The following is a 24,154-nucleotide window of genomic DNA, read 5'->3' as shown; positions in this document are numbered from 1 at the left end:
TCTAAGATGTGGTGGAGAGTGGAGCTATACATCTTCACCTACATGGGGTCTTTCCATACAGATTGCTGGTAAGTCAGGTTTCAGAGTACTTTTCCCCAAAATCCTATGGCTTTTGGATGAGCAACATAAGCAACGTTACCTTTTTCTTTGCATTTGGACTCCTACCTATGCTGTGGCTTACTGAGCAGACAGTTCATTCACAGAAGGCATCAATATTATAAATGGGCTTCACGAAGAACTAAATTGACAGATTGTTGTTGTTGTTTTTTGTGGATATTTCTGATCCTATTTATTTATTTATAAATTACTATACTCATGCTTACTTGCATGAAAACTCCGTAGGGTGTATGAAGTGTGTATTGGGTCTATTTGAGTGGCTTGTGTTCCTTACATGTCAGATTATCACTGACACCACGGTCTTACTAAAAAGCTCTGAAAGCACACTTGCTGCTGCCATTCTAAATAAAGATAATGACTAAGTTGGTTTTGTTTTGTTCTCTTTTTACCCACATCACCAGTTCTGACATTAAAAATCTACTGGGTGGCAGCAGAGAAAAAAGCTGACCTGATTCACTCAACTAGATACATACATCAACTATTCAAGTAATTATAAAGTCAATAGCAGCAATGTTATTACAAAAAATAGGGCACTTTTATACCATTAATTTATTTAACATTTCTCAAGTGAAGGTTGAAGATGGGGAGGCCCCAAGACCACATTTATTTAAATAGACACTTGTGTGTGGAAGCAAAGTGAATGTTCTTTACTGAGAACATAGCAAATGAGAGAGGGAGTGGCAGAAACTGAACAAAATACAAAGCGGGATTTCAACAGAGAAAGATGTGTGACTCTTCACCTTTGGATTCAAGTCAGTGCAAAATTTCTATAAAGAGGTGATGGTCATTTTTGATCTGCTTTATGATTTATCATTTCTTAGAAGGTCTCTCTTCTTTCTTTCTTGCACTAGACTACTTGCTGGTTTATTTGCATATCCTTACATAACTAATAAAGTCATATGTTAATGTCCTGGAAATAAAATCCAAAGATCATCCAACAAAGATTCAGGTAACTGCAAAGACTTCAGTAATTCATATTCAAAAATATTTAATTTTCAGATGTTCATTGTATGTGTTAAATTCTTGGTTACAGCAAAAAGTTTATAATATACAGCATCACAGTGACATATAATCAAGCCGTAACAGTGCAGTTTATTACAACTGTGTAAACAAAAAGTATTTCTGCAATGGCACTCTTCATGAACCAAATTCTGGCATACAGAATCTCAGCAGAAGTCAGAAAGAAACATTTACATAAAAAATAAAACCCCAAATTAGAGTATATGAATCTGGCCAAAGTGTCCAGTCCACATTTTTAAGGATAAAAAAAAAAAAAAGTGTCCATAGAATTTGTGTTCACTTTCTTTTAAAGAAATTAATTTTATTATTTTTTTCCCAAGGCATCTATCCAGCCTGTGACACATTTCTGCTGCTATTGAATTATAACAACTAAGAGCAAATGTTTCTTAATTATGATCTGGGAATGTTGTTGTCTGCATAGTACGATACCTGCAGAAGGTATTCCCTAGGAAATAAAAATAAGTTACTGAGAAATAAAATCCAAGATGCTCTCCAAAAGAAACTTATTTTATACATTTAAGAAAAAAGGCACTACCTTGCTTTTCTGTAAGGGAAGTAAACAATTTGATTATAAGATAATGTACATACTGTAAACTGTAGGACAGGGTTGAACTTGAAATACACTTCGTCTGAAATAAATTTTAAGTATTAGCACCTAAAAACATAAAGCTAGGATTTAAACATTTCTAGTAGCTTTCTGGTCATGCATTAGTTATAGCTTGCTTGATGGATACAATTTTGCCAGCAAAATGTTAGTGTTCTCTGAGATACTTTTAATGAAAACATACAGGTCTGAATTGCCCTACATTTTGTACAAGTACTTTTCATATGGGAGGCTTTGCACATGTTCTATCTCATCTGTAGAGAGCCAACCCCACAGTTGCAGGAGGTACAGAGAGGGAGCAAAGAATTTATAGTTATTAACGATTACTGGAAAACTTGAAATACATGATATAATTACAAGCTGGTATCTTCAGTTTACACAAAGCTACAAACTTGCTTGTTAAGAAAAAGACATCCAACATGTGCTTACTCACATGCTGACACAGAGTTCATGCAAAATATTAAAAAAAAATAAAAAAGAAAAATAAAGAAAAACTTATAAACTGTTACCCTTCAGAAATACTGCATACACTTCATCCTCAGATAAACTGCAGCCCCCTCAGAAACAACAGGGACCTAATGTGTAGATTGACTCAAGCAACATGTAATTGCTTCCTCTGTAACGAGAAGCGAACAGCAGTATCCAACAGGAAATGTCATTGAATTGTACTTCATTTCAAACACTGTTAAGTCCAAACCTAGGTTCATTTGTCGCTAAACAATAACACTACCTTTTTTTTTTAAAAAAAAAAAGTTATTTTCTTGGAGGAAGGACATTTTCTTCATAGTAGCCTGGATTTACTACATTTCCAGCTGGATCGTACCTAGCTACCACAAATGTAGAACCATCACTAGCAGATGCTTTTCCGACTCCCATCTTTTTTGTGTTCTTCCAAACCATTGCTGTGAAGTGGCCTGAAGAAAGAGAGAAATATATGCAGATATTTTAGGTGCTAAATTTAAACTAGTCCTGTAAACATGTGGAGGGGGGTGGGGCAAAAGAGACAAAACTGTTTTTTCTTTAACAGGAAAGAAAAATTAAGGTGTGAAAAAACAAAAAACCTCTACATCTAGCATTTTGTCTTGAAAAAGCCTGCTTTCATCTGGTTCGTTCTACTATTCCAGGTCCATATCCTATTCCCAACTAGTAAGAGAATCATGAAAGACGTAGTTTGATGAGTATCTGACATAAAACTCCACCAAGACATCATGGTCTCTACTTTCTGCAGTATGAACAGCAGTTCTACCATCTCATCTTCCCTCATCCTGCCTGCATGTGCAACTGTTGAAACTAGTACTGTTTTTTTGTGGCTTCTTGTGACTAGCTCTAATAGCCACCTCCAAGTTGTGTTATCAGTCATTTCCCCTATGCATGGATGAGTACCACTGGAGAAAACACAGTTTTTTTTAAATCTCAGATGATCTTGGGCATATCTCTTGCTTAATTCAAGGAATTATGTTCCTATGTTCATGCAACACTGGATTGTCAATATGCAATCAGTGACCTGTGGCTGATCTCCAAATTATAGCTGAAGTAATCTCTGTGATTGCAGTGGTGCCGCTCAGTAGAAGACACGTGTCAATGTAAACAACAGCACAGTACATTTAATAAGACATCTACATGATTCCAATTCAGTGGCATTTACAAATTAATTTGCCTTAAATATAAGTTGCCTTTTAAGAACTTTGAAGTTGGAGGAAAAATATAATATATTAAAAAAAAAAAAATTTTGCTTACTTCCTTATTTCTCACAAGTTTTTGTTTACCCTTCTGTCAGCTTCTAACATAAAAATTTGGAGAAGTTCTAATATTATTTTCTCTCTTTTTTTTTTCTCCTAAGAATAAGGTAGATTTTTGAAAAATATCAAGAGAAGCAGAGCAGTCAATTTCTTAAAATAAAAGTTTTGCTTTTGAAGAGAAAGTGCTCAGTCTGAACTTACCTGTTCCCGAAGAAAAACCTGGGTTTTGAAAGCTGTAATTTTTTATTTCACTGTACCATCTGTCAGCCACATCCTTCCCTGAAACACAAAAGAAATGTGGAATCATGACAGGTCACACAAGCATAAGAAAGCAGCTCACTTGCAGTATGACCAGCAAGATCTTCTGTTAACAGCTGGTGAGAACTGTGCAACTGAAGGTACAACTTCTAGAAACATGAAGAAACAGTCTTTTACTGAAGAAAAGTTTTTGAAATGTAGGTAACATGCTGGCACATGTTACTTACCAAGTATTTATTGTTTTGCACCAGCTGTTGCTATACGGTTACTAATTAGTCCAAAGTTTTTGTGAACTATCTCCTGACACCAGTTACTTGAATTTTTCTCAGCTTCTTGATACAAACACAGTCCAGCAGTTTCTTCACTGAAGTGCTACGAAATATGTGGCCAGCACAGTCTGGCTCAAAGCTCAAGCAAGCTGCAGGAAGAGCTCATCCCACTCCAGGGCAGTCTCTGTAGTGCATTCTCCTCAGGTAGGATGGAGCTGATGAATCACAGAATGGTTTGGGCTGGAAGGGACCCTAAAACCCACCCAGTTCCAGCCCCCTGCCATGGGCAGGGACACCTTCCACCAGACCAGGTTGCCCAAAGCCCCATCCAGGCTGGCCTTGAGCACCTCCAGAGATGGGGCATCCACAGCTGCTCTGGGCAGCCTGTTCCACAGCCTCAGCATCCTCATATTAAAGAATTTCTTCCTTGTAGATGATACAAATCTGCACTTTTTTACTTTAAAACCATTACTCCTATCCCTACACTCTGATAGAGTCCCTCCCCAGTTTTCCTGTAGACCCCCTTTAGGTACTGGAAGGCCGCTCTAAGGTCTTCCTGGAGCCTTATCTTCTCCAGGCTGAACAACCCCAACTCCCTCAGCCTGTCTTCACAGGAGAGGTGCTCCAGCCCTCTGATCATCCTCATGGAAGGAAGAACAAAGTGAAAAGAATGAAGAGTGCTATACTACCTCCAGCAGCTCAGTCAATAGGGCCACATGCCCATTCTTGGCTGCAGTTAAAACTTGGCAGGGTTGAAGTTAGAAAAACCTACAGACAACAGAGACCAGCGTGGCATAGCATTTGGATCTGGAGGGTTAAGAAATCCATTTAGCCCTTAACAAAACGGTCTAGCAGTTTAACACATTGAGTGTTTTTTTTTGTTTTGTTTTCCTGTCCATAACTGTCTGTAACTTTAAGCCTGGAAGTCACTGAAAGAGCACTCATCTCCCCCATCTTGGGTGGATACTCCTATCACTAGGTTTCTGCATACCTTTTCAGCAGATACTCCCTCTTGGGACACATTTGAAAAGACTTCAGTGAGCTTTGCCAGGTTTTCCGAGCAAAAGAGGGAGGCCTCTGACCTGTGGAGCCAGGTGTTTGAAGAGCTCCAAGCAAACCAAAGAAAAATGACCCTCCTGACATCGCTTAGTTTTGTGCTTTCATCAGCATTTAACACCTCAAATTTATAAACGCATTTATTCTTAATGGGGTTTACTCAGCACTTGAGCCATGGGGGATTTCTACTTTGAGGTGCTCTAACCCAGGGTCCTACAGTCAGGCACATTAATTATACATGTCTAGGAGCTGGCGCTGCATGGAAATCCCTACGTGCAGCACTGGCACATCTCCTCAGAGGCATTCACTGACCACAGTTATTTAGGGATCACAACTACGGTCAGTGGCATAGCAATACATGTCTATAGGTCTCTAACTGTGACATTTGCTGAAGAAACAATCCTCCCTTGTTTTGTGCTGAAACGTTATGGAATCCCATAGACAAGAGCAGATTCTGATAATCCACAATGAATCTGGTCAAACTGACAGCACAGAGGGCAGAAGCTCAGAGCAGAGTTGCAGATGCTGTGCACTCAAAGGTCAGACATTACTTCTTTTCCATTACTGCTTCTTAGGAAATTCTTGTGTCAAACATGGAGGGGGTAAGAAGGGACAGGTTTTTCCTTGAGCTACATCAATAATGAAATTTCTGCTTAGCATTCCAGGAAGTATGATATAAAGCCAGTCCATCTCGTAACTGCCAAAGATGTTAAGACTACTGCCATGAAAAATGCTGGTCCCTGGTGGACTCCTGGCCGCAGAACCACAATGACTCATGTTCTGCTATTTTGCAGCAAAAAGTCTTACGTTTGCACTGTTCTAGGAGTCAGGCATTGAGATGTTAACCTCTTTAGACTTCAGATGCTTATGAGTGCAATCTGCTAAACTGATGGCGTCATTAACCTGGCAATCTGGCTGTCAGAGCTGTCACAGAAAAGAAAATATTGAATGAACTGCCATCTCTGAAAGGTTTGTGGAAGTACTAAGAACTTACCCATGTATCACGCAGCTCATTAGGAATGGTGCTCTCTTACTAAGTCTATTTACATTTTCTGCATAAAAATTTAGCAAAACCTCTCCTGATTCCCAAAGGAAATGTTTTGGAAATAATGACGGGTTCCTACTTTCCCTGTTCTCCCTGCACCAAACAACAAATCCTGTAGACCTGTTTTATGGCTGAAGTCTCTAATGCAAATAAAATATCTGTTCATCTGTTACTCATACTAAAGCTAAAATGAAGACTGAGAAACTTGCAAAGACCAATTAATGTACAATTCAAATGGAAAATAAAAAACACATAGGATAAAAAACAAACAACCACCCTGTCCCACACCAGGCTTGACTGCTATGAAGAATTTAGATGTGTTTGTGGCAAGCTGGGTGAAACAGAAGCACAGAGTGTGACAGCAGACATATCAGACCCTATAAAGCATATGTACAAGTGCTTGAATAACTACACTATATAAATGAATTTTTACAGATGTAGTACTGCATTTCCACTGCTATCAGCACTTCACTCCATCCATTAATACACAGCAAAAAGAGTAGATCAAGAGAAAGTCAACCCCACTCTCTCTACTGTAGCTCTAAGAAGCTCCACACACCAAGACCTGAAACTCAGCATAATGGAAAGGTTGCAAGACACATGGAAGTTCTGATGTAGTATCATTTTTTTTTAATTTTATTTTTTGTCTGTTTGCTTGTTTGTATTAATGTAAAAAATATCATAGTGTGAAAATCTGGTAATGCCTTAATTCAAGGAAGATGGCAGTGACATCAGGCAAGAATGCCCCAGTCCTGCACATGAAAGACAATGGGCACAGTTATGCAAGACAAGTTATGATGTGTTAAGTCCCTTAGCAGTTAACTTATTGCAGGCAGACAGTGAAAGTCTAGAAGCTGATAGCTATGCTCTGTTTAAATGTGAAGGATCCGGGTTATCATTGCACAGTATTGCTGTCATCCTTGAATTGAAGAGTCATTGCATCAGAGGCTGTGAGAAATTAAAGACTGACTTGTTCCCAGCAAGAGGGAGAGTCACCAAAGGACCAGGAAATGTGTGAAAGACTCTGCCCTGAAATCAAGCTGAAGACGTGGCTCAGAAGTGAAGGGGATGAACTGTATCTGTCAGATGTTGCAGGAGATGGGGGGTTCCTATGTTAAAGCTCCTACCATATGAGAAGACAGGCAGGTACCTAGTGATTAAATGTACTTTTATTCTGACTTTCTGTTCTCCGGGAAGCAGTAAGCAATAAACCACCATTGAAAATAACAGCCGATACACAGGTCACTATGGGAAAACTGTCATGAGCCCAGCGGGGAAAATGAACAGAAAGAGAACACAGGGGAGCAGAGCACTCAGCCTAGCCCCTTGGATAACAACTTGCATCCTCAGACACGCTGTTTTGGGAGATTTGACCACAGTATTTCCATTTCCATCACAAGATACATGATGCAGTTATATTCAGTGCCCATTGATTGACCTTGCATTTGAATGTTTCACTGAAAACAACTCCCACTCCCTCACCCCCCAAAACATGGGCTGATGAGTGTTTGAAATGTATTTCAAGAAGGAAAAAAAAAAAAAAAAAAAACACAGAAAAGAAATCATACTCCCACCCATCACTGCAGATTATAGCAGAAATGACAGAAGTTTAATTCTATCAAAATCATCCAGATCTGTCCTACAGTCAGTGCTGCAGCTTCTCTTCCGTAGCTCCACTTGCAGAACCAGTGAGTGTATCGCTCTTTCTTTAAATACCCTTCCTGTTTGCATCGCTCTTAACCACATTTACAGTTTCAACACTTTTTCAATGGAAACGTGCTTCAGCTCCACCCTTCTCCTAATGATAGCCGGCTGATGACCTGCTCAGATAGACTTACCAGCTGCTCATTTCAGAACAGGCTGTCTTGTGATGAGTTTTGTCGGTAGCACTACCCTCTGGGCACAGCTACATCACACAAACTTCGGTGCAAAGATCCTTGAATAGCCAAGTATAATTCTGATCAATACTAGGTACAGAATAAGCATAGCTGTGTGTGTTTAGCATTTACTCAAGCTAAGAGCCAGGAGCATGGCCATTCTGTTTGCTCTCCAAGTGAATCTGACTGCACCTATCTGCGTGGGTCTGTGTGGCCACCTGCATATGTATGTACAAGCTGTGTATGTGTCTGTGCGCACACCTGGGAACACACTCATCTTCACTGCTGGTTGGACTCAGGGCACAAGGCTGTGGCAGCCCGGCAACTGTATTCAGCTTCATTAATATTTAATTGCTCTGAGGCCAGCCTTACTGTCTCTCGTTATACCAAAGAAACCTTAGATCTTCAAGACAACTCACAGAGGAAATTGTTAAAAACATTCTAATAAAATTACAACATACAGGTCATATTCAAGATCTCTTTAAAAAACAGGTACCCCAAACCTCATATCTTTCTTTTATCATTTTTCTAGGTTTCGTTACCACAATCTCCCTTCCACCAGTCTGAGTGGAAAGCAGTAGAGGCGGGTTTAAGTTTCTCTCAGAAATAAAATATCTATCTAGATGGGAATCTAGATACTAGATAAACAGTTTTAGGGAGTAATTCTCTACTCCCAGCTTTCCACATGAAGGTCCTTTTTTTGACAGTACTGCATAAGCATGGTGTTGGAGAGCAATAGAGAGCCACAGGTGCCTCAAGTTGTGCTCAGAAACTTTTCTGACTCAAAGCATGTGCCTTCAGGGCTGGTGCAGAAGGTACCTGCACACTAGACCAGATCTGTCCCCAAACCTGGGTTCCTCCCATCACTGGATGATAACCTGTTAATTAACCAAACCTGTTAATTTCTCTTATAAACTCCCCCATCAGCCGTAGTGTTTTCAGGGGCAGCACACCACACTCTTCACGACACCGTTCATCCCAGCCAGGATTTAATCATTCAGCGCCTGCCTTCAGCCTGCCGGTACGTGAGCAATGGTGCGAGGCATCCTAAGAAGCCTGACACACCACAGCTGCCAAGGCAGGCCATGGTCTCTCACAGCAGTGGCAGATGACAGCTCACTTACTCGAACGCAGACAAAGAGAAGCCTGCCACGGAGCAGTTCCTGCAGGACTTGGAGGGAGGAAACAGCTGTCGACTATTTCTTGGATTACAGGGATAAACATATTTTCAGCTACAGCTTTAGGCTAACTCCAAAATCCTGAATGCAATGTCAGAGATTCTTGTGCCAGGAGAGGGTCAGGCTAGAGTGCCCTTATAACGTAAAGCTTAAATCTTCTCCGAAACAGGATATACATCTCCTGGCATTATTACGGAACTCCTTAAGAGTCAAAATAAACAATAGGATCACTTTCTTGCAGACAATACACGGTATGCTGGAGGTTTATTGAGTTTTGCTTTATCTGGGAAGGAAACTGGAAGACACAGACTCCCTTTGTTAAGCCCTTGAATAGATGCCTAATACAAATTTCAGCCTCATTGAGCAGGCTACAAATTAACTATCCAAAGGGAACTATATGAGAAAAAGAGGAAGAATGAACCAGCTCCGCAGAGATGAAGACTAAGCCCAGCTAGGGGAACAACTTTCTTTGAAGAACTAGTTTTCTCATTCTGACAGTCTGAATGATCCTGCTACATAGGAAATGTAGAACAGAACAAAAGAGGATGTAGCTTCATTTTCTTAGCAAGGCACTCAACCCCATGGATAACAAATAGCACTAAAATTGCTCAAAATTGGCAAGTTATGCATGGAAACAGTGCACAGAAGAAAACAAATGTGATCCAGAAAAGGACTGGCATTATAAAATTTGTAGAAGGATTCATGTGTTTTGTTTCCAGCTCTCTGAAAGAGAATCCTGTTTCTTTAACCTTGGGGGAAGGAGCACAGGTCATTAACGCAAACAAGAAGGAAGAAGTAAGCTCAGCCAGTGAGTCATCGGCACTGCAAATTTTGCCATACATCTGTGTTTTCCCATGCTATTCTGAAGTCTTGCCTCAGACTCTTGCAATGGACAGAATGCCAAATGTTAGTAGGTCCAATTGTATTTTTCCACCCTGCTTTTCTTTTTCAATATGAAAACGTATCCACCAGGGACTAGAGCTGGCACTTGAAAAGGAACCTAGCAGTTCCTTTTTTTGGAACTTTTAGGCCCAGGGATCTGGGTCTGAAACTCAGTTCCTAAAATTGCCAAGCCCTTAAAATGGGACCTACAGTCTGCAGAAATGAGCTTCAATCTCCTCTAGACTGGGCTGGGAATTCCAGGGGCGGATGCAATAAAGAAGGCAAGTGGTGACTTTTTTAATACACACCACCTGCTGTCTCAGCAGGCAGAGGCGTTAACCCTGCATGCTGGAGGAGGAAAGAGGGATGAGCCTGCTGAACGCAGCTCTGAGGGTTCACCACAGGCTGCCAGCACGGCCAAAACTCAGCTCCTAGGGCACCCAAACTGAAAGCTGTCAATTGTGTGTTATGTTTGTGAGAAACTGCATGGAGTGCTTTGTCTTCAGAAACAAAGGCAGGGAAAAAGGTTTAGAGCCTGTTTACTGACAGAGCAGAAGAGACCAGATGCTGCTGCCCGATACACTTGCCTCTCCCTCTTTGGCTTCCCCTCGCCTTTTTGCCCCACGAACAGGAACTGATGTGCTGTATGCAACTGCCACATTTCCATCTTCCTCACCACAGCTGGCTTGTGGTCAGCCCTTCCTTAGGCGAGGGCAAACTAAGGATAAAGGTGAAGAACAGGGCACTGGCAGCTTCCCTCCCTCCTGCCAGGGACAGAGAACAAGTAACACCATGGCTGGGACAAACAGAGCAGCCTAGCCACCAAGCCCTACCTCTGTATGGACATAGAGCACTACCAGAGTTCATTACCCCTTCAAAGCCTGCGTGTGTTTCTTGCTCGCAGCACACACAGGTGACTGCACACCAGCATCCTGTCCCCGTACAGCATGGGCTGGGCTGTGGTGGCTGCTTTTTCAGAGCAGAGGAAGTGGGGGTGCCCTTGCAACCAGCCAAGACATCCACCTCGTTCATACCCTGAGCCCAAAGTAGAGCAAACAGGCCATTTATCTAGTGTCTGTGAGACAGAGAAGAAACTTTACCTGGTTGATCATAGGATGCCCATGCCAGGTTTTCTCCGCATTTTCCATTAGCAGACTCGGAGCTGTGTTTGAGGACCCTCGTAGTGGCCAGCTCTTCCGCGTACCTAGCAAAGGAATCCACACATCATGTCACAGACCGCAGCCAAGTTGTTTCGAGAGAAAGGCTGATTAATTCACTCTAGATCAGGCAGTTGGAAGCACGAGATCTGTGTCTGAAATCATCACCCTATGCTTCATTACAGTCAGAGATAAACAGGCACCTGCTGAGGGTGACTCAGTCATCCTAAAACGGGGATCCAATAGTCAATTTATTTAGCCTGCCTCAATTCTTGGGACTGAAAATAGTAGAAAATAGGCCATTTTCAATACAAGCAGAGACACAGAGCAAATTAACCAGAGACAGACCAGATACTTACCAACAAAGATACAAGATATATCAAAAGAAGAAGTGAGGCTCCTCCTTGTATTTAAGATTATGCACAATCTGTCCTGACAAATATGAGATTTGATATTCCATGTCTGCTATTCAGAACGAAACATTTCTGGTTCTTACCACCAACCAGTTACACTGGTTTCTGAACATGCTTTTAAATACTTATAAGTAAGTTACAGGCAGCCAACAAACAAAGGTTTCCCACTGCTGCTCGCCACAGTGGGGAAAGTCAGCTGAGACCGGAGAGGATTGTGAGGAATTCCAGAAGGACCTAAAAATACCCAGGAAGGGCAACAGCACACTTAGAGATAAATGTGGAGCGATGCCTGTTTGGCAGAAATAATCTGAACTATTCATACAAATTGATTCGTTCAAACCATCGGTAAAAGTTTGAGGAGACAAGACGTGTGGCTGACAAGTCAGTGAAACCTCTTCCTCATTGGGAGGCACCACGTAAAACAGGAACAAAACAGACCTCTGAAGAACAGGAAGAAAAACTCAGAAGATTACATAGGTATGCAGATGCGTCACTGGCATTCCAGAAATACTGCATCTGGTTATCGTGGTGCCTCAAAAACTGGAAAAAAAGGACCGAATTAGATTTTGATTGCTGCCAGAGGGCACATCAACAAGCCATGTACATGGTGCACCATACAGCACATCACCTGGTAGGGATTTCTGGTCTGGGCATGAGGGGACTGTAGCATCTGTACAACAGAGTGTGGCACCATGCTGAGACAATAAATTGGGTTCTGGAAACACTACAGCTTCTCTGGTTCCTGGCCAGACAGCATGGAGAACTCTGCAGAGTTAGGGCAGAAAGCCTAATGGAAGATGAGAAGGGAGATGACATTTGCAGGGATCAAGCTGACCAGTCTTTAGCTATTATGTGAAGACATTTATTTTCTGAATAGTTTAGTCATCATTTTCCCTTTCAAGTATTTCCTTTGTACTGTGAAGATCTATTCCTCAGCCTGAAAAATATATTGAAGATGACCAGGTGACCTCCAGAGGTCCCTTCCAACCTCAGCCATTCCGTGATCCCATGAAAACTGCTTTGAAAAGTGTTGCTGTAAGGGGTAAAGAAATAATCTGGTTTTCACATCTGCAAAGAGGAAAAGCAGTAGTGGACTGAAATTTCTGCAAGGAAGGCTTCAATCAGGCAGTAGGAAGTTGGATGCACTGTATGTTAACTGTACATTAGGGAGTTTGCACAGTCTTCAGCACTGGAGAAGAGGTAAGGTGTGTCCCTCCTGAGAGACGAGGGAACAATGTTACACTGACTTTGCTTTCGTGGAAGGAAGACAGACAATTTGATCTGAAATTACTTCCCTTTGATTTCATTGATCTTGGGCCAGTCATCACGTAAGGTTCTTTTGCAGATGACAGTGCATCATCTGACAGAGATGGTGGTGAAGCATGTTTTAGGCAACTACCCCCTGCAAAGGAGACATACGAGTGTAGACAGATGCAGCCCATGTCTCGAAGAGGGTGCAAGGAAGATTCACACACTTGTGGCCAAAGAAGTGCCTGTGTGACTAGCCGGTGTTATGCAATAGAGAAAGAAAGGAAGAAAAGATTTGGGTAGGGAGACAAAAAGAGTAGGGTCCTTCACTTCCCACCCAGCAAGCTTATATTGAATATCAGCATATCAAAAGGCAAGTATTTTTTGCAGTATGCATAGGCAAGCCTAGCCAATAAAAGTGACAGAAATCTCATTAAAGAAAATAAAGGACTGAACTCACTGTTGGGCTCCTCTGTTTAACTTCTTGCAGAGTTTTAATGGGGGGACTCCGTGTTTCTTCCTGTAGTCATTGTGTGCTTTCAAGACCTCTTCAGCAAATTGTTTGGAAGCTGAAATCACATCAAAAAATTGGAAAGGTCTGTCAAATACAGACATCAGTGAAGACAGAAAAACATACCCTGTAGAGTAAGATGCTGGAGAAGGCTGGACTGAAAGACAGGAGCATGGCACCCTCATTACCTCTGAGTTGGATGAAATGAAACATTAATGCCTTCTGTCCAGGAACTCTAAGAGACACTCCCAGTGGGATGGTACAGATGCACTACAGGTTGAAAAAAAAAAAAAACAAACAAAAAAAACACCCTGATCCTTATTCCCTTACTCAACAGCAATGTGATTTAAAGTTAGTTTGACTGACTCTCATTTCAAGCTCTCTATGCAATGCATAGCCACTGCAAAGAAATCAAAGTAAATATGTGAATTGTTATCTGTGTATGCAAGAACTTGTATCAGTCAAGACACTCCCAAAAGAAAATGGAGATATTAAAATGTGTAGAAGTATGCAAAAGCTTTGAAACGCACAGCATTCTTTGTAGGCACTACATTGCACAAATTCACAGAACACTCCAGGTGCACCTGTGTGTGGCTCAAGACGAATAATAGTCACAAACAGCAGGTGGTAACGAAGGAAATGATTTTTCTTTTTTTTTTTTTTAATTCCCTGTGCTAGAGTGTATTTGGTAAATATCTGAATTTATTAGAAAGCTTTTTAAAAAAACAAAAACAAAACTCACATTCATACTGTTGGTAAACCTGGGAATTTCAGCAACAGTAGGCAGAGGACAAAGTGCTAACTCACAGTGGCAAACCAGATGCGATTCACTTTGATGGCAATGTTCTCTCTTTTTTTTTTTTTTTTTTTTGCCTTCCTGTTTTTTTCTCAGGTTTCAGGAAAAAAAAATAATGATCTTCCCTGGAATTGGTCAGCCAGGGGAATTTCCTGCATTAAGAGAAATTTGGAACCTCTGAAAAAAGGTATTAGGATAGTTAGAGAAGAATTTTTTCACTTTCTCTGTACTGCTGTAGCTTCTGAACAGGCTGAGACATATTTTAGTATTTACTCCAGTTTTACTGTAAGGCAGGTTTCTACATTTATTAATGCAATTTGCGACCTAATTTCTGACATATTAGGTATATAGAATATAGAATTCTAAAGCTGATATCTGAATAATCAGAAGTCCTAATTAGGACTCCCATCACTTTCCTTGTAAGATGTTTTCAAAACCCATATAGATCTCATGACTAGAAAGCTGTTCATGTTATTAACCTTAGATTTCTCAAGTTTCCCTCATTGCTTGATTTTAACAGCTACAATCACTCATCCCCTCCCTTATTAGCATGTACACTGTTCTCCTGTTTGTAGTGATGCATTCTCCCACAGTGTAGCTGTCAGCGTGCATATACTGCTCTTGCAATGCTTTTCTAAGGTAATTACCCAACCCACACTCACACTTTTAGCTGTTGCCAGAGTTTTCACTAGTTTTAAAAACAGCTTTAAGATAATATTGTGACCTAAGGTAATCTCAACGTCCAAATGCACATAGAAAGCAAACTGTTTCTCTCAGGACCTTTTAGCTTTCGAACAGAATATGGAGTTGAGTTTGTTCATTTCTCTGGACCAAAGTTGTGCTGTGGGCATACTCTTAATATATTCTCCATCAAGATGTTTTCAGGCTAGATTTTTTTTTGGTAAAAAACCTGTTGGCATAAGACAGCTGAGACTTTAGCAATAGGAATCTTATTGAGGGAGATGAGGTCTGCCCACCACATTCCTCCTCCTAGGTCTGCCTTCACTCTCATGTCACAAATCGCATACCCTCAAATAAAACCGGCGCCCCCACTTCAGCGTGTAAGCACCCACACACCCTTTGCTAACAAACCTCTTCCATCATCCTTACTGCCACTGCTCACAGCTCGCTGATGCTATGGAGTCAGGAATGTAAACCTCTCATCTGCTGCATCACGGCCTTTTCCTAACACATCTACCACAAGTTACTGAGGAAAGCAGGCCTACAGGTGATTTCACTGATGCAGGGGTCCATGCTTCCAGCAGGGACATTTTAGGGTAGCCCACAAATCAAAGAATTTGAAATGCACAGCATTAGAGTTTGTATTACATACTCCAGGCTGCCTATTTTCTGCACAAAACAATCTTAGAGTTAGTGGCTGTTATCACCTAGACTTAATTTCTCATCTGCTCAGCATTAAATAGCAGATAAACACTCTGACCTGCAAGTATGAATTTTGGATTCAAGTGATTTGTTTTTGACTACAATAAAAGATTCAAACTCTAGGAGAAAAAAAAAAAAAAAAGCTCGAAATCAATTGAAATGCAGCCTTTTTCAATTGTCAGTCCATCCACTAACAGACATTGCACAGTCCAGTTCTGTGCTAACATTTTGATCTACAAAGACCAACAAAACATGGAAAAAACAGTTTCTTCCAGCCATGCCAGACACCACTCTACAGTGCTTAGGGGTCTTTCCCTTCCCTTCCCTTTCTTTTCCTTCCCTAAAGGTGGCTGCTACATAAACACTTATCTCCAGTGAGTCAAGCTCATGTGCTAACCACCTCCCTCTCCTCTGCTCTCTGAAGCGTGGAGAGGGACGCCCAACTGCCAAATACATTTCAGATTTGTTCTGGGAGACATGCTAAGTTTTTCCATTTTAATCAATGTTCCATACACTGAGAAGCCAGATATTAAAAGTGAGAGTTAACGGGAGTTTTCAGGCTCCCACCCAAATGTGAATAGCTTCCCAAGCAGCTCTGGAGATGTATTTTTTTTCCCCTTCACATAGGCTGCTTAAGCTGCTAGAAAAAAAAATATGTCCTACTGCCAGGAAGTTGGTTTTGGACATGAATCATTACAGGGCTTAACAGATAAAACAATTAAAACTATTAGCTACAGTTGTTTGTTTCTCATTATTCAAACATTTACTCCTGTTTTAGATTCTGCTGGAGCATTGCCTAAGATACGACAGCACATGACAACGAATTTACAGGCTATGATGTAGTATAGACCACCTTGTAGTATAGTCCAAGAAGGCTGCAAGGTGTGCTTTCAGGTTCATTGATCAACTTTGTTTGAAGAAGTATGCAGAGGCATCTGGGTTGACTTTTCCCATCAGATTTATTTCCCCGAGTATTATATTTCACCATTCTTTTCCTTCCTCCAAGCAGTGCCAACCGACTCAACCTCTCTCAGGTGAAGTGCTCTTCACGCCTGAATCCTTCCTGCCTCTTCTCTTAACCTTGCCTTCTCCTGCTCTGCTCTCCCCTTCGTTTGGCCACCAGAACTGAAGCAAGTCATCTGAACACGTCCTCCACGGTCCTGGCTGCTCTATATCACCTCTGCAGCCATCAGCTCCACCTACTCCACTGGGCTTGCAAGATGAGGTGGGGAAAAGTTAACAGTAAAATACTTCACAAAATACAAACACAAAACCGCTCCACCCAGTACCTACACAACAAATATGCTGCAGGTAGCTCTTATGTCACAACTCAGGGCCCACAGCATTATGCCAAGCATACACTTGAGTAGTAAAAAAAAAAGACACAGGTTTTTAATGGCTATGTATCCATTGCAGTGATTCAAGAAAGAGCACGGTTTTCATTTCTAGGAGTATCATTGTCTTCTCAATGCTCTCTGCCCTATTGTTTATGGGTTAATCTTCACTGGCAATCTTGTACTTTATGTAAAAGATAATTAACACATAACAGAGTAGACAAGAAATGGACCTCCTGTAGAATCCTCCCCAGAAGCGTACCAAAATGTGTCTCAATTCATCTTTGAGCCATGAGATAGACCTCCACTTTTCACTCTGTGTGTGCACTGTAGGTAAACGAAGATAATGACCTCACCTTTCAGTTTTGCCCCAAAATAACTAAACAGAAGGGAAGTCATGTAACAGCTGGAACCACATTTCCGAAGGCAGATGCAAAACACGTTTCAAAGAACCCACTCTTTTGGGAAGAGGTAAATGCAAAGAAACTGATCTCAACAACTTTGGTGATATGACTCATATTACCCAGGATACTGCACATTATTTCGACACTCCTTCCTGCCCAGAGCACAAGGAGGAACATTAACAGGGAGAAACTGCTCTACTCCAACAGAAGAAATGGAACGTGGAAAGATGGTGCAGCAAATACAGTTTTTAATATGCCCAACAGCTTTGTGAGAAAATTGCTTTGAAGCTTTAGGAACTACAAATTATTTATATGAAGAATTCCTTTTTTACCCACCCAGATAACCAAGGATAACTCTATTTTGACAAACTTCTCAAAGTATATTAACAGATTGGAAAACAAAATTCTTAAGTAAAAGCCAACTAAGCCAATGACCACCTTCTCACCTAGACCTAAGAGACCTGGTATATTTCTTATTAGCCATCTTTGTCCTCACATGAAATGATTCTCTGGAAACTAGCCACAGCTGAGTCTTTCACACAAGCATTCTGCTTCTCAATGGAGAAATGATGGCTATTTAATTAACATGAGAAAGGTTAAATGAAGACAGTTGCACCTCTGTCACCATTTTGACTCTGTGCTTTGATTTGAGGACACAAATGCTCCGTGGTGGTTTCATGCTGGTTCACCTCTGCGAAGCCACAAAGACCAAATGTTTCATGTTTCTTACTCCATGTATTTGACTGCACCTTCTTGCTCCCTGTCTGGGATAAAAGTGTTTTCACAGACTGGTTCTTAAAGCTATTCCTAAATATGTCACTTGGGAGCATGGATCTGACACACTAATTCATGCATCACTTCCAGTCACAAAAAACTGACCTCCTTCTGCGAGAAACTCCCCCGTACTCTAACAAAACTGGCTGATTGCTTGGAAATACATAGAGGAAATGAAATCATATATACATTTTGAAGGGAAGGAAAGATAAAATGATACCATATTCCAAAAAAAAAACACATTACATCCTGGGTGGGGTTTCTTTGTCTTCTTTTACACCTTTGAACCAAGAATAGAATAAAGAGGCAACACCTCCATCCCATACAGTGGGCCTTTATGGGGGATACCCATAGTTGTTGGTAGCCTATTTCCCTTCCAACCTGAATTACCCTATTTCAAGTTAGCAGAGAAAATATTGCTTAAGGGCTTGCAAGGAATTGGGGTTTATAATTAGTCATAAGTTTGAATGAGAGTAGTTTCCTGGAACTTTCTTGTGTTTAATCAGTCTGCTCAAAATAGCTTTCCCCTCAGTTCAGGGGATCCCACTTCAGGGAGAAGATTCTCCGGACACACTCCCCACTCGTTTTATTATCCAGGTTTCCTCTACAGCAAACTGGCAGCTTAATAACCTTGCATTACCTGTGCCATGTGATGTAACACATTGTTCCCCCTCTCCCCCATTCCCAGTTTGAGGCATATTGCCTGAGAATATGAAACCACCGGTGTAATAATGTTTCAGTGGCATTAGTCATGTCACTCTTTGATTGCAAATCCTATTCTTGCCATAATAGACAGTGTTGATTACTTCCTCACTTAAAGGCCTTTTATAAACTGTTAGGCAATTGACTCCGCTGATTAAAAAGGAACACCTGGTAAATGGGAAACTGCACAGCACAGAGAAGCAGTGGAGCCTTCTGAGATATTAAAAAAAAAAAAAAAAAACTAATCAGTCTTGAACACCGACAAAACAAAGCTCTCTTCCATTTTTATTTTTTTTTTTGTGGGGGAGAGTGGCATGGGAGGAGAAATGCTTTGCTTGGGGTCCCTCTCCTCTCCAAATAACGAGACCAGCAAACCCTTCAACGACCAAGTAGTTGCTGTCATGGTGTGGTCATCATGCCTAAGGCTGAAAGTGACTGCTCATCAAATCTAGAGAAGCCAGAGTTGGATTTGCATGAGAGATAATCAGAAAACATTATTTTTACCACTACTCTGCTATGGAGGACCACTAATACTGTAATCATGACACACATGCACAACTCTTGATAGACAGTTAGTGAGTAAACTGCTAACCCTTTAAAAAGGCTGAGAACTTCTCATTAATAAGGCCTTATATTCTTAAATCTAATTGGACATAATTCTGATGGCCTTAAATAGGCCCATGTTGTCTTCCTCCAAAAGCACTCATGACTACTGCCATCTCTTACAGGCTCAGAGCTGCTTGCACATGGGCCAGTTCTGAGCGAGAATTGTTAGCCACAGGCTTGGCCTTGCCTCCTCCTCCTCACAGGGCCACGCAGCCTGACTCAGACACGGTTTCTGTCCAGACCTTCAAAGACTGGCCAGAACTTGCTTATATCTGCCTGTAAAAACACAACGTTGATATGCTTCAGCTAATCTTTTGGAGAACAGAATGGCCTTTACCAAAACAGCTATCTGAAATACTCTGCTGGCCTGCAGAGATAGGCAATGAACGACTCAGCAGTTACCATCAAGAGACTCATTTTCTCTTACTTTTGGTTCCTGTACGCAGCAACTGAGGCAAATTCACATTCAAACAAAATAGAAACTAACTTTTGTACTGTTAAAAAAAAAAAAAAACGAGGTCTTGTGTTGAATGTTTTCAATGATTTTGAGCAATAAAAGTTTTCTTCATGCTTCATTATTTTTGAGAATGATTTTTTTGAGAAAGGAGGGTTGCTGCTTTTTGATGTGTAACAGCACGACATGGGAAACCTCAGTAGGTGTCTTTGTTAATATAGACCATCCCATTCTGTCTCATTCCTTGTGAGCTTGTTTTGGTGTTTATCTGCCTTGAACACCAGGAGCAAAGGCGACTAATCTAGGAGCAAACAGGAGTAACTACTCTTACAAGAGGTGGCTGCTGCTCCTCTGGCCAGTTGTTGGCCTTCTCCTCTGCCTAGACTATGATTATAAAAATTAGGCCCTGAATATTATTTGCTAGAGCCTGATGCCTTCCTGGCAGATCTTCCTCCACTTCCCATTCACCAAACTTGAACTGAGTAATTAGCATCATCTACACACAGAAACTGGAGAAGCGTGGCTTTTTAAATTGAACCAGCTTGATTTTTGAAGGGCCCTTTTCCTACTACTCCTCCAATTCAGCTGTGATGTAAAAAGAAACCGCCAGTAACTTGCATTAATCACAAGTTCTGCAGATGCCCCGGCGTTACCCAACATGCAGGGCTGGTTACTTGCAGTTTCGGCATTCGTTTCCTGTATCACCACGGGTCCTCCAAAGCCAGCCAACACAAAATGCATTGTCATTTTGTCAGTCTGTGAGTATCACGTTTCTCAGAAAGCAAACAGGTCATTTGTCTAGGATACTTGAGCTTGGTTAAGAGCTGCCACAGCTGTCTCCTCTCGAGACGCCGAGTGCAAGATCAACTGAACGTCCTTTTTTTTTCCCCCCCTGCTCCAAAGATGCATCTTCAAAGCTAAAAACCAGCACATGCTTCTCGGGGAGCCTAAAGGCAATGAGGAAAAACCGCACTGGGTTTGATTCATATCTCTCTTCTTGTTATTGGAACCCCTTCGTGGCCCTTGCTTATTTTTTCACTGACTCAATGCGCAGCACAGTGGGTAACTCCCAGCCACCTCTCTGGAGACCCACCCACATTTGCAGTGGCAGGAGGGGGGGAAGGAAAGAAAATAAGGAAACCAAACACTGTAAAAAAGATACCCAATATTTACTGAGCCCATTCTTCTCTTTGTCTGCGTGCCCTGCACCCCGCGGCCAGGAGTCAAAGAGCACTTGATTCCCTCCCCATCACCTCTGCTTGGCGTTTAGAGGGCAAAGGGGGGGCGAGATCTCTTTCCCGGAGGGGAAATGGAAGAAATGAGACTTTCCACAGCCTCTCTCTGCCACCTCCCCAACCATCCCAGTGCGGAGGAGTGGCTCTGGCCGCCAGCTGCCTTCCTGAAGAGGGCTGGCAGCTGCTGCTGTGGATAACCCCTCCAGGGCGATGGCTGCTCCGGGACCCCGGCCTCCGCGCACAGCTGCAGGGGGGTCAGAGCTGTGCCGTGACGAGGCTCGTAGCAGCACGCCAACAAAAAAAAGAGCAGCCAGCTCACCATCGGTTCATTTCCTGCCGAAAACACTCGCCAATATATTTTGGGAGGGGGCTGAGATCCCACGGGAGGGGAGCCTGCGCCACCTGCTAGCCCAGATGCTGCGTAAAAGAGAGAAGACCGGTGGGAGGACCGAGGGGGGTCCCCGTGTTTTGCCTCAGTGTTTGCAAAAGTTGTCTCCATGGGAGGCATTTTTCCGAGTCTGATGGGGGAGTTCCAGCGTGCACTCGGTTTTAGCAGCCTGCCGCTTCCAAGGAAGCTGAGTCAGAGATACTGATGTCTTCCAGGGCTCAGTCGTAATAAGCGAAGCAAAAACACTGCTGCATCTGCGAGCTGGCTGTAATACTTACAAAGAGCACCCCTTCAAGAGCAACCTAACAGCTAGTAGCAACACATTGCTGGGGAGCTTTTATCCAAGTTCCTGCAAGGAACCGAGGTTATAAGCAGCGGGATTTATCTGCCTGGGGACACTTAGACCTCAGGACAAATTCACCAAAGATACAGAGGTAAAGAAACTGCTCTGAAGACATTTATTCTAAAATACAGAGCCCCCAGTTTATGTGAAGTAGGGGTGCTCTAATTCACAAATCATGAATTATTCACTAAATTTATGCCTGCAGGTAATCTCTGCTGTAGCCTTTCTGATCCAGGAGAGGAGCGTGCACTCTTTGGGTGTCACCAAGAGGTCAGACCGGTCCCAACCTGTTATGTTTCCACACATCCCAGTACAGAGAAACCTGCCCACATCGCCTAAGCCTGCTGTGTGCCCTCAGTAGTACCATGGCTGGACCATGCGATGTTTTACCCAAAACACAGAGGAAGCTGTACTCTTCCAAATAGCTGCTCTCACCCGTTCAATGGCAAACAACACTGAACAGTCTCAGACAGGAATTTAGAGACTTCAGGGTGGTGAAAAGGGCAGATTTAATCAATGAACCGATTGTCAGGACAGGAGCTCTGATTGTGGTCCATCCAAAAAATACCTCATACAGTTCAAAGGCAGCTACCCGGACCCAGCTTGCCATTGATTTGAAAAGCATGACACAAGTGAGAAAAAAAAAGTTTAAGATGTGCTTAGATCTCAAGCTCTATTTGTGTAACTTCTTGGAGAAGGAAACAAAAGCCTCCATGAAAGGAATTTCTCGTCTGCCTTTGCTCCTAATTTTGAAACAAAGAGCTGGTGTGCAGGGCTAATAGCTAAAGATAGCAGTTGCCTTACAACTGTATTAGCAATTTGCAGAGGCATTAAAATTAAGAGATTTTAAACTGTTTGGGATTGTGAGGGGCACATTAAGTCTCTACTGCCTTTGCCCAACCAACTTTGCTAATGTAGCACGGGGGTGCTAGGCTTATCTGGCACTTGTGCCTTTCATGCCACTAGCAAGGAACTTCTGAACGTGACACTTTCAAGCGACTACAGTTATTTTAACAGTTTTAAGGTAATTTTACTAATCCTAACCCACTTGAATACACACAGACTGCAGGCTATGGTGCTAAGCCTGGGCTGGCTGTCAGACTGCCGCCGCATGCCGGGTAGTAAGAGCAAGCCCTGCAACAGCCACACTTTCACATGGCTCGGACTTCATACGGCTGCTGACCTTTAAAAAGGAAAAAGAAAGAAACCTCAACACACCCATGCTGGGGCCCATCAGCGTGTTACCCGCACACAGATTTTCCTCAAGTTTCCCTGTGATTTTAAGTGAATTTATCAAGATTTTTTTTAAAGTGGATTTTACCCAGCATGTCCCACACGTGCTCTTTTATGGAAAAGACAGGTAGATAACATGCCACTGGGCTCTGATTAGTTGCAGAAATAACATCCTGACCACAAGAACAAGACTAAACTACCCATTTTTGTAGCGGTTTAAAATTAAGCACAGATTTCCAGGCTCTAGGCATGTCTCTGTTCAAGGGGAACTGCTTGCAGCTCTAACGGGACGAGGGCGGACCAAGCCCTGGGGCGTGAGCTCTCTCTTTTTAAGGTCTCCAGCTTGTAAGGCAGCTTCAGAGGGGTTTTCTCCAACACAGAATGTAGGACCCAGGCCCACAGACAAGAGATGAGCGGGCGATAATGCAACCAACAGCTGGCAGAAACAAGAGGCTTCACAAAAATCCGCACAGCTGGGGAAGAACTTTTGAGCCCAGCCAGCCTGTACTTGGTTAAAGTGTAACCAGAGCTTAAATCTAAATCCTCCTGAAAGAAAGGGCAATAAAAAAAAGCTTCTCTCTCCAAGCCAGCAAGTCTGCAGACTGTCTGCAGCACAGGAAGCGTTGTCAGGCAGCTATACACAAAGCAGTATTAAAGCTATCAGGCTTACAATACAACCTCTACGTTTTGCAGGTTTTGGGGGGTGCTTTTTCTTTTTTCCTTCTCCTCGCTTTCCTAATGTAACGGTCCCGTTTCACTGTGTCATAGGGAATGCTCCTCCCAGCCTGCAAGATGCACAAATGAAAGCAGCCTGCCGAGAGAAAAGCCACTAAGGCTTCGGGAAGGCTTTCGGAGCACAAACCCGAGCCATGCTATCGTAAGAACATGCAGCCAACTGCACAGAAGCATTTGCTCACCTGATTTTCCCATGATCAAGTTGTGCTTTTTTTTTGTTCGCTTGTTTCACCTGATGTCTCCTCTCTTGATGGAGTTGCTCAGCTCGGCAATGAAGGGCTTGTAATTTCAATGCAACTTCTCCACTCCGCTGCGACTTCTGCTGGAGGAGCTCCGCTGAAATAACCCGTTACCGCCCCTCTCACAGCGCTGGGGAAGCCTGCCCCTGCCTTA

At 42.3% G+C, this 24,154-nt stretch overlaps 1 protein-coding gene across 1 annotated transcript; it reads right to left on the bottom strand.

Moving 5' to 3' along the window:
• Positions 1-1,088: 1,088 nt before the first annotated feature.
• On the bottom strand, positions 1,089-24,154 carry GLIPR2 (GLI pathogenesis related 2). The gene is made up of 5 exons (XM_005027714.6): positions 23,944-24,154; positions 13,324-13,432; positions 11,146-11,249; positions 3,682-3,759; positions 1,089-2,655 (listed from the first exon to the last, which is right to left on the bottom strand). The coding sequence occupies exons 1-5, from the start codon at positions 23,954-23,956 to the stop codon at positions 2,495-2,497; spliced, it is 465 nt and encodes a 154-aa protein (XP_005027771.1). The 5' UTR covers positions 23,957-24,154; the 3' UTR covers positions 1,089-2,494.

This window comes from Anas platyrhynchos, chromosome 2 (genome assembly GCF_047663525.1).
Source record: "Anas platyrhynchos isolate ZD024472 breed Pekin duck chromosome 2, IASCAAS_PekinDuck_T2T, whole genome shotgun sequence".
Taxonomy (NCBI): domain Eukaryota; kingdom Metazoa; phylum Chordata; class Aves; order Anseriformes; family Anatidae; genus Anas; species Anas platyrhynchos.
This window is presented reverse-complemented; position numbering and strand designations above follow the sequence as displayed.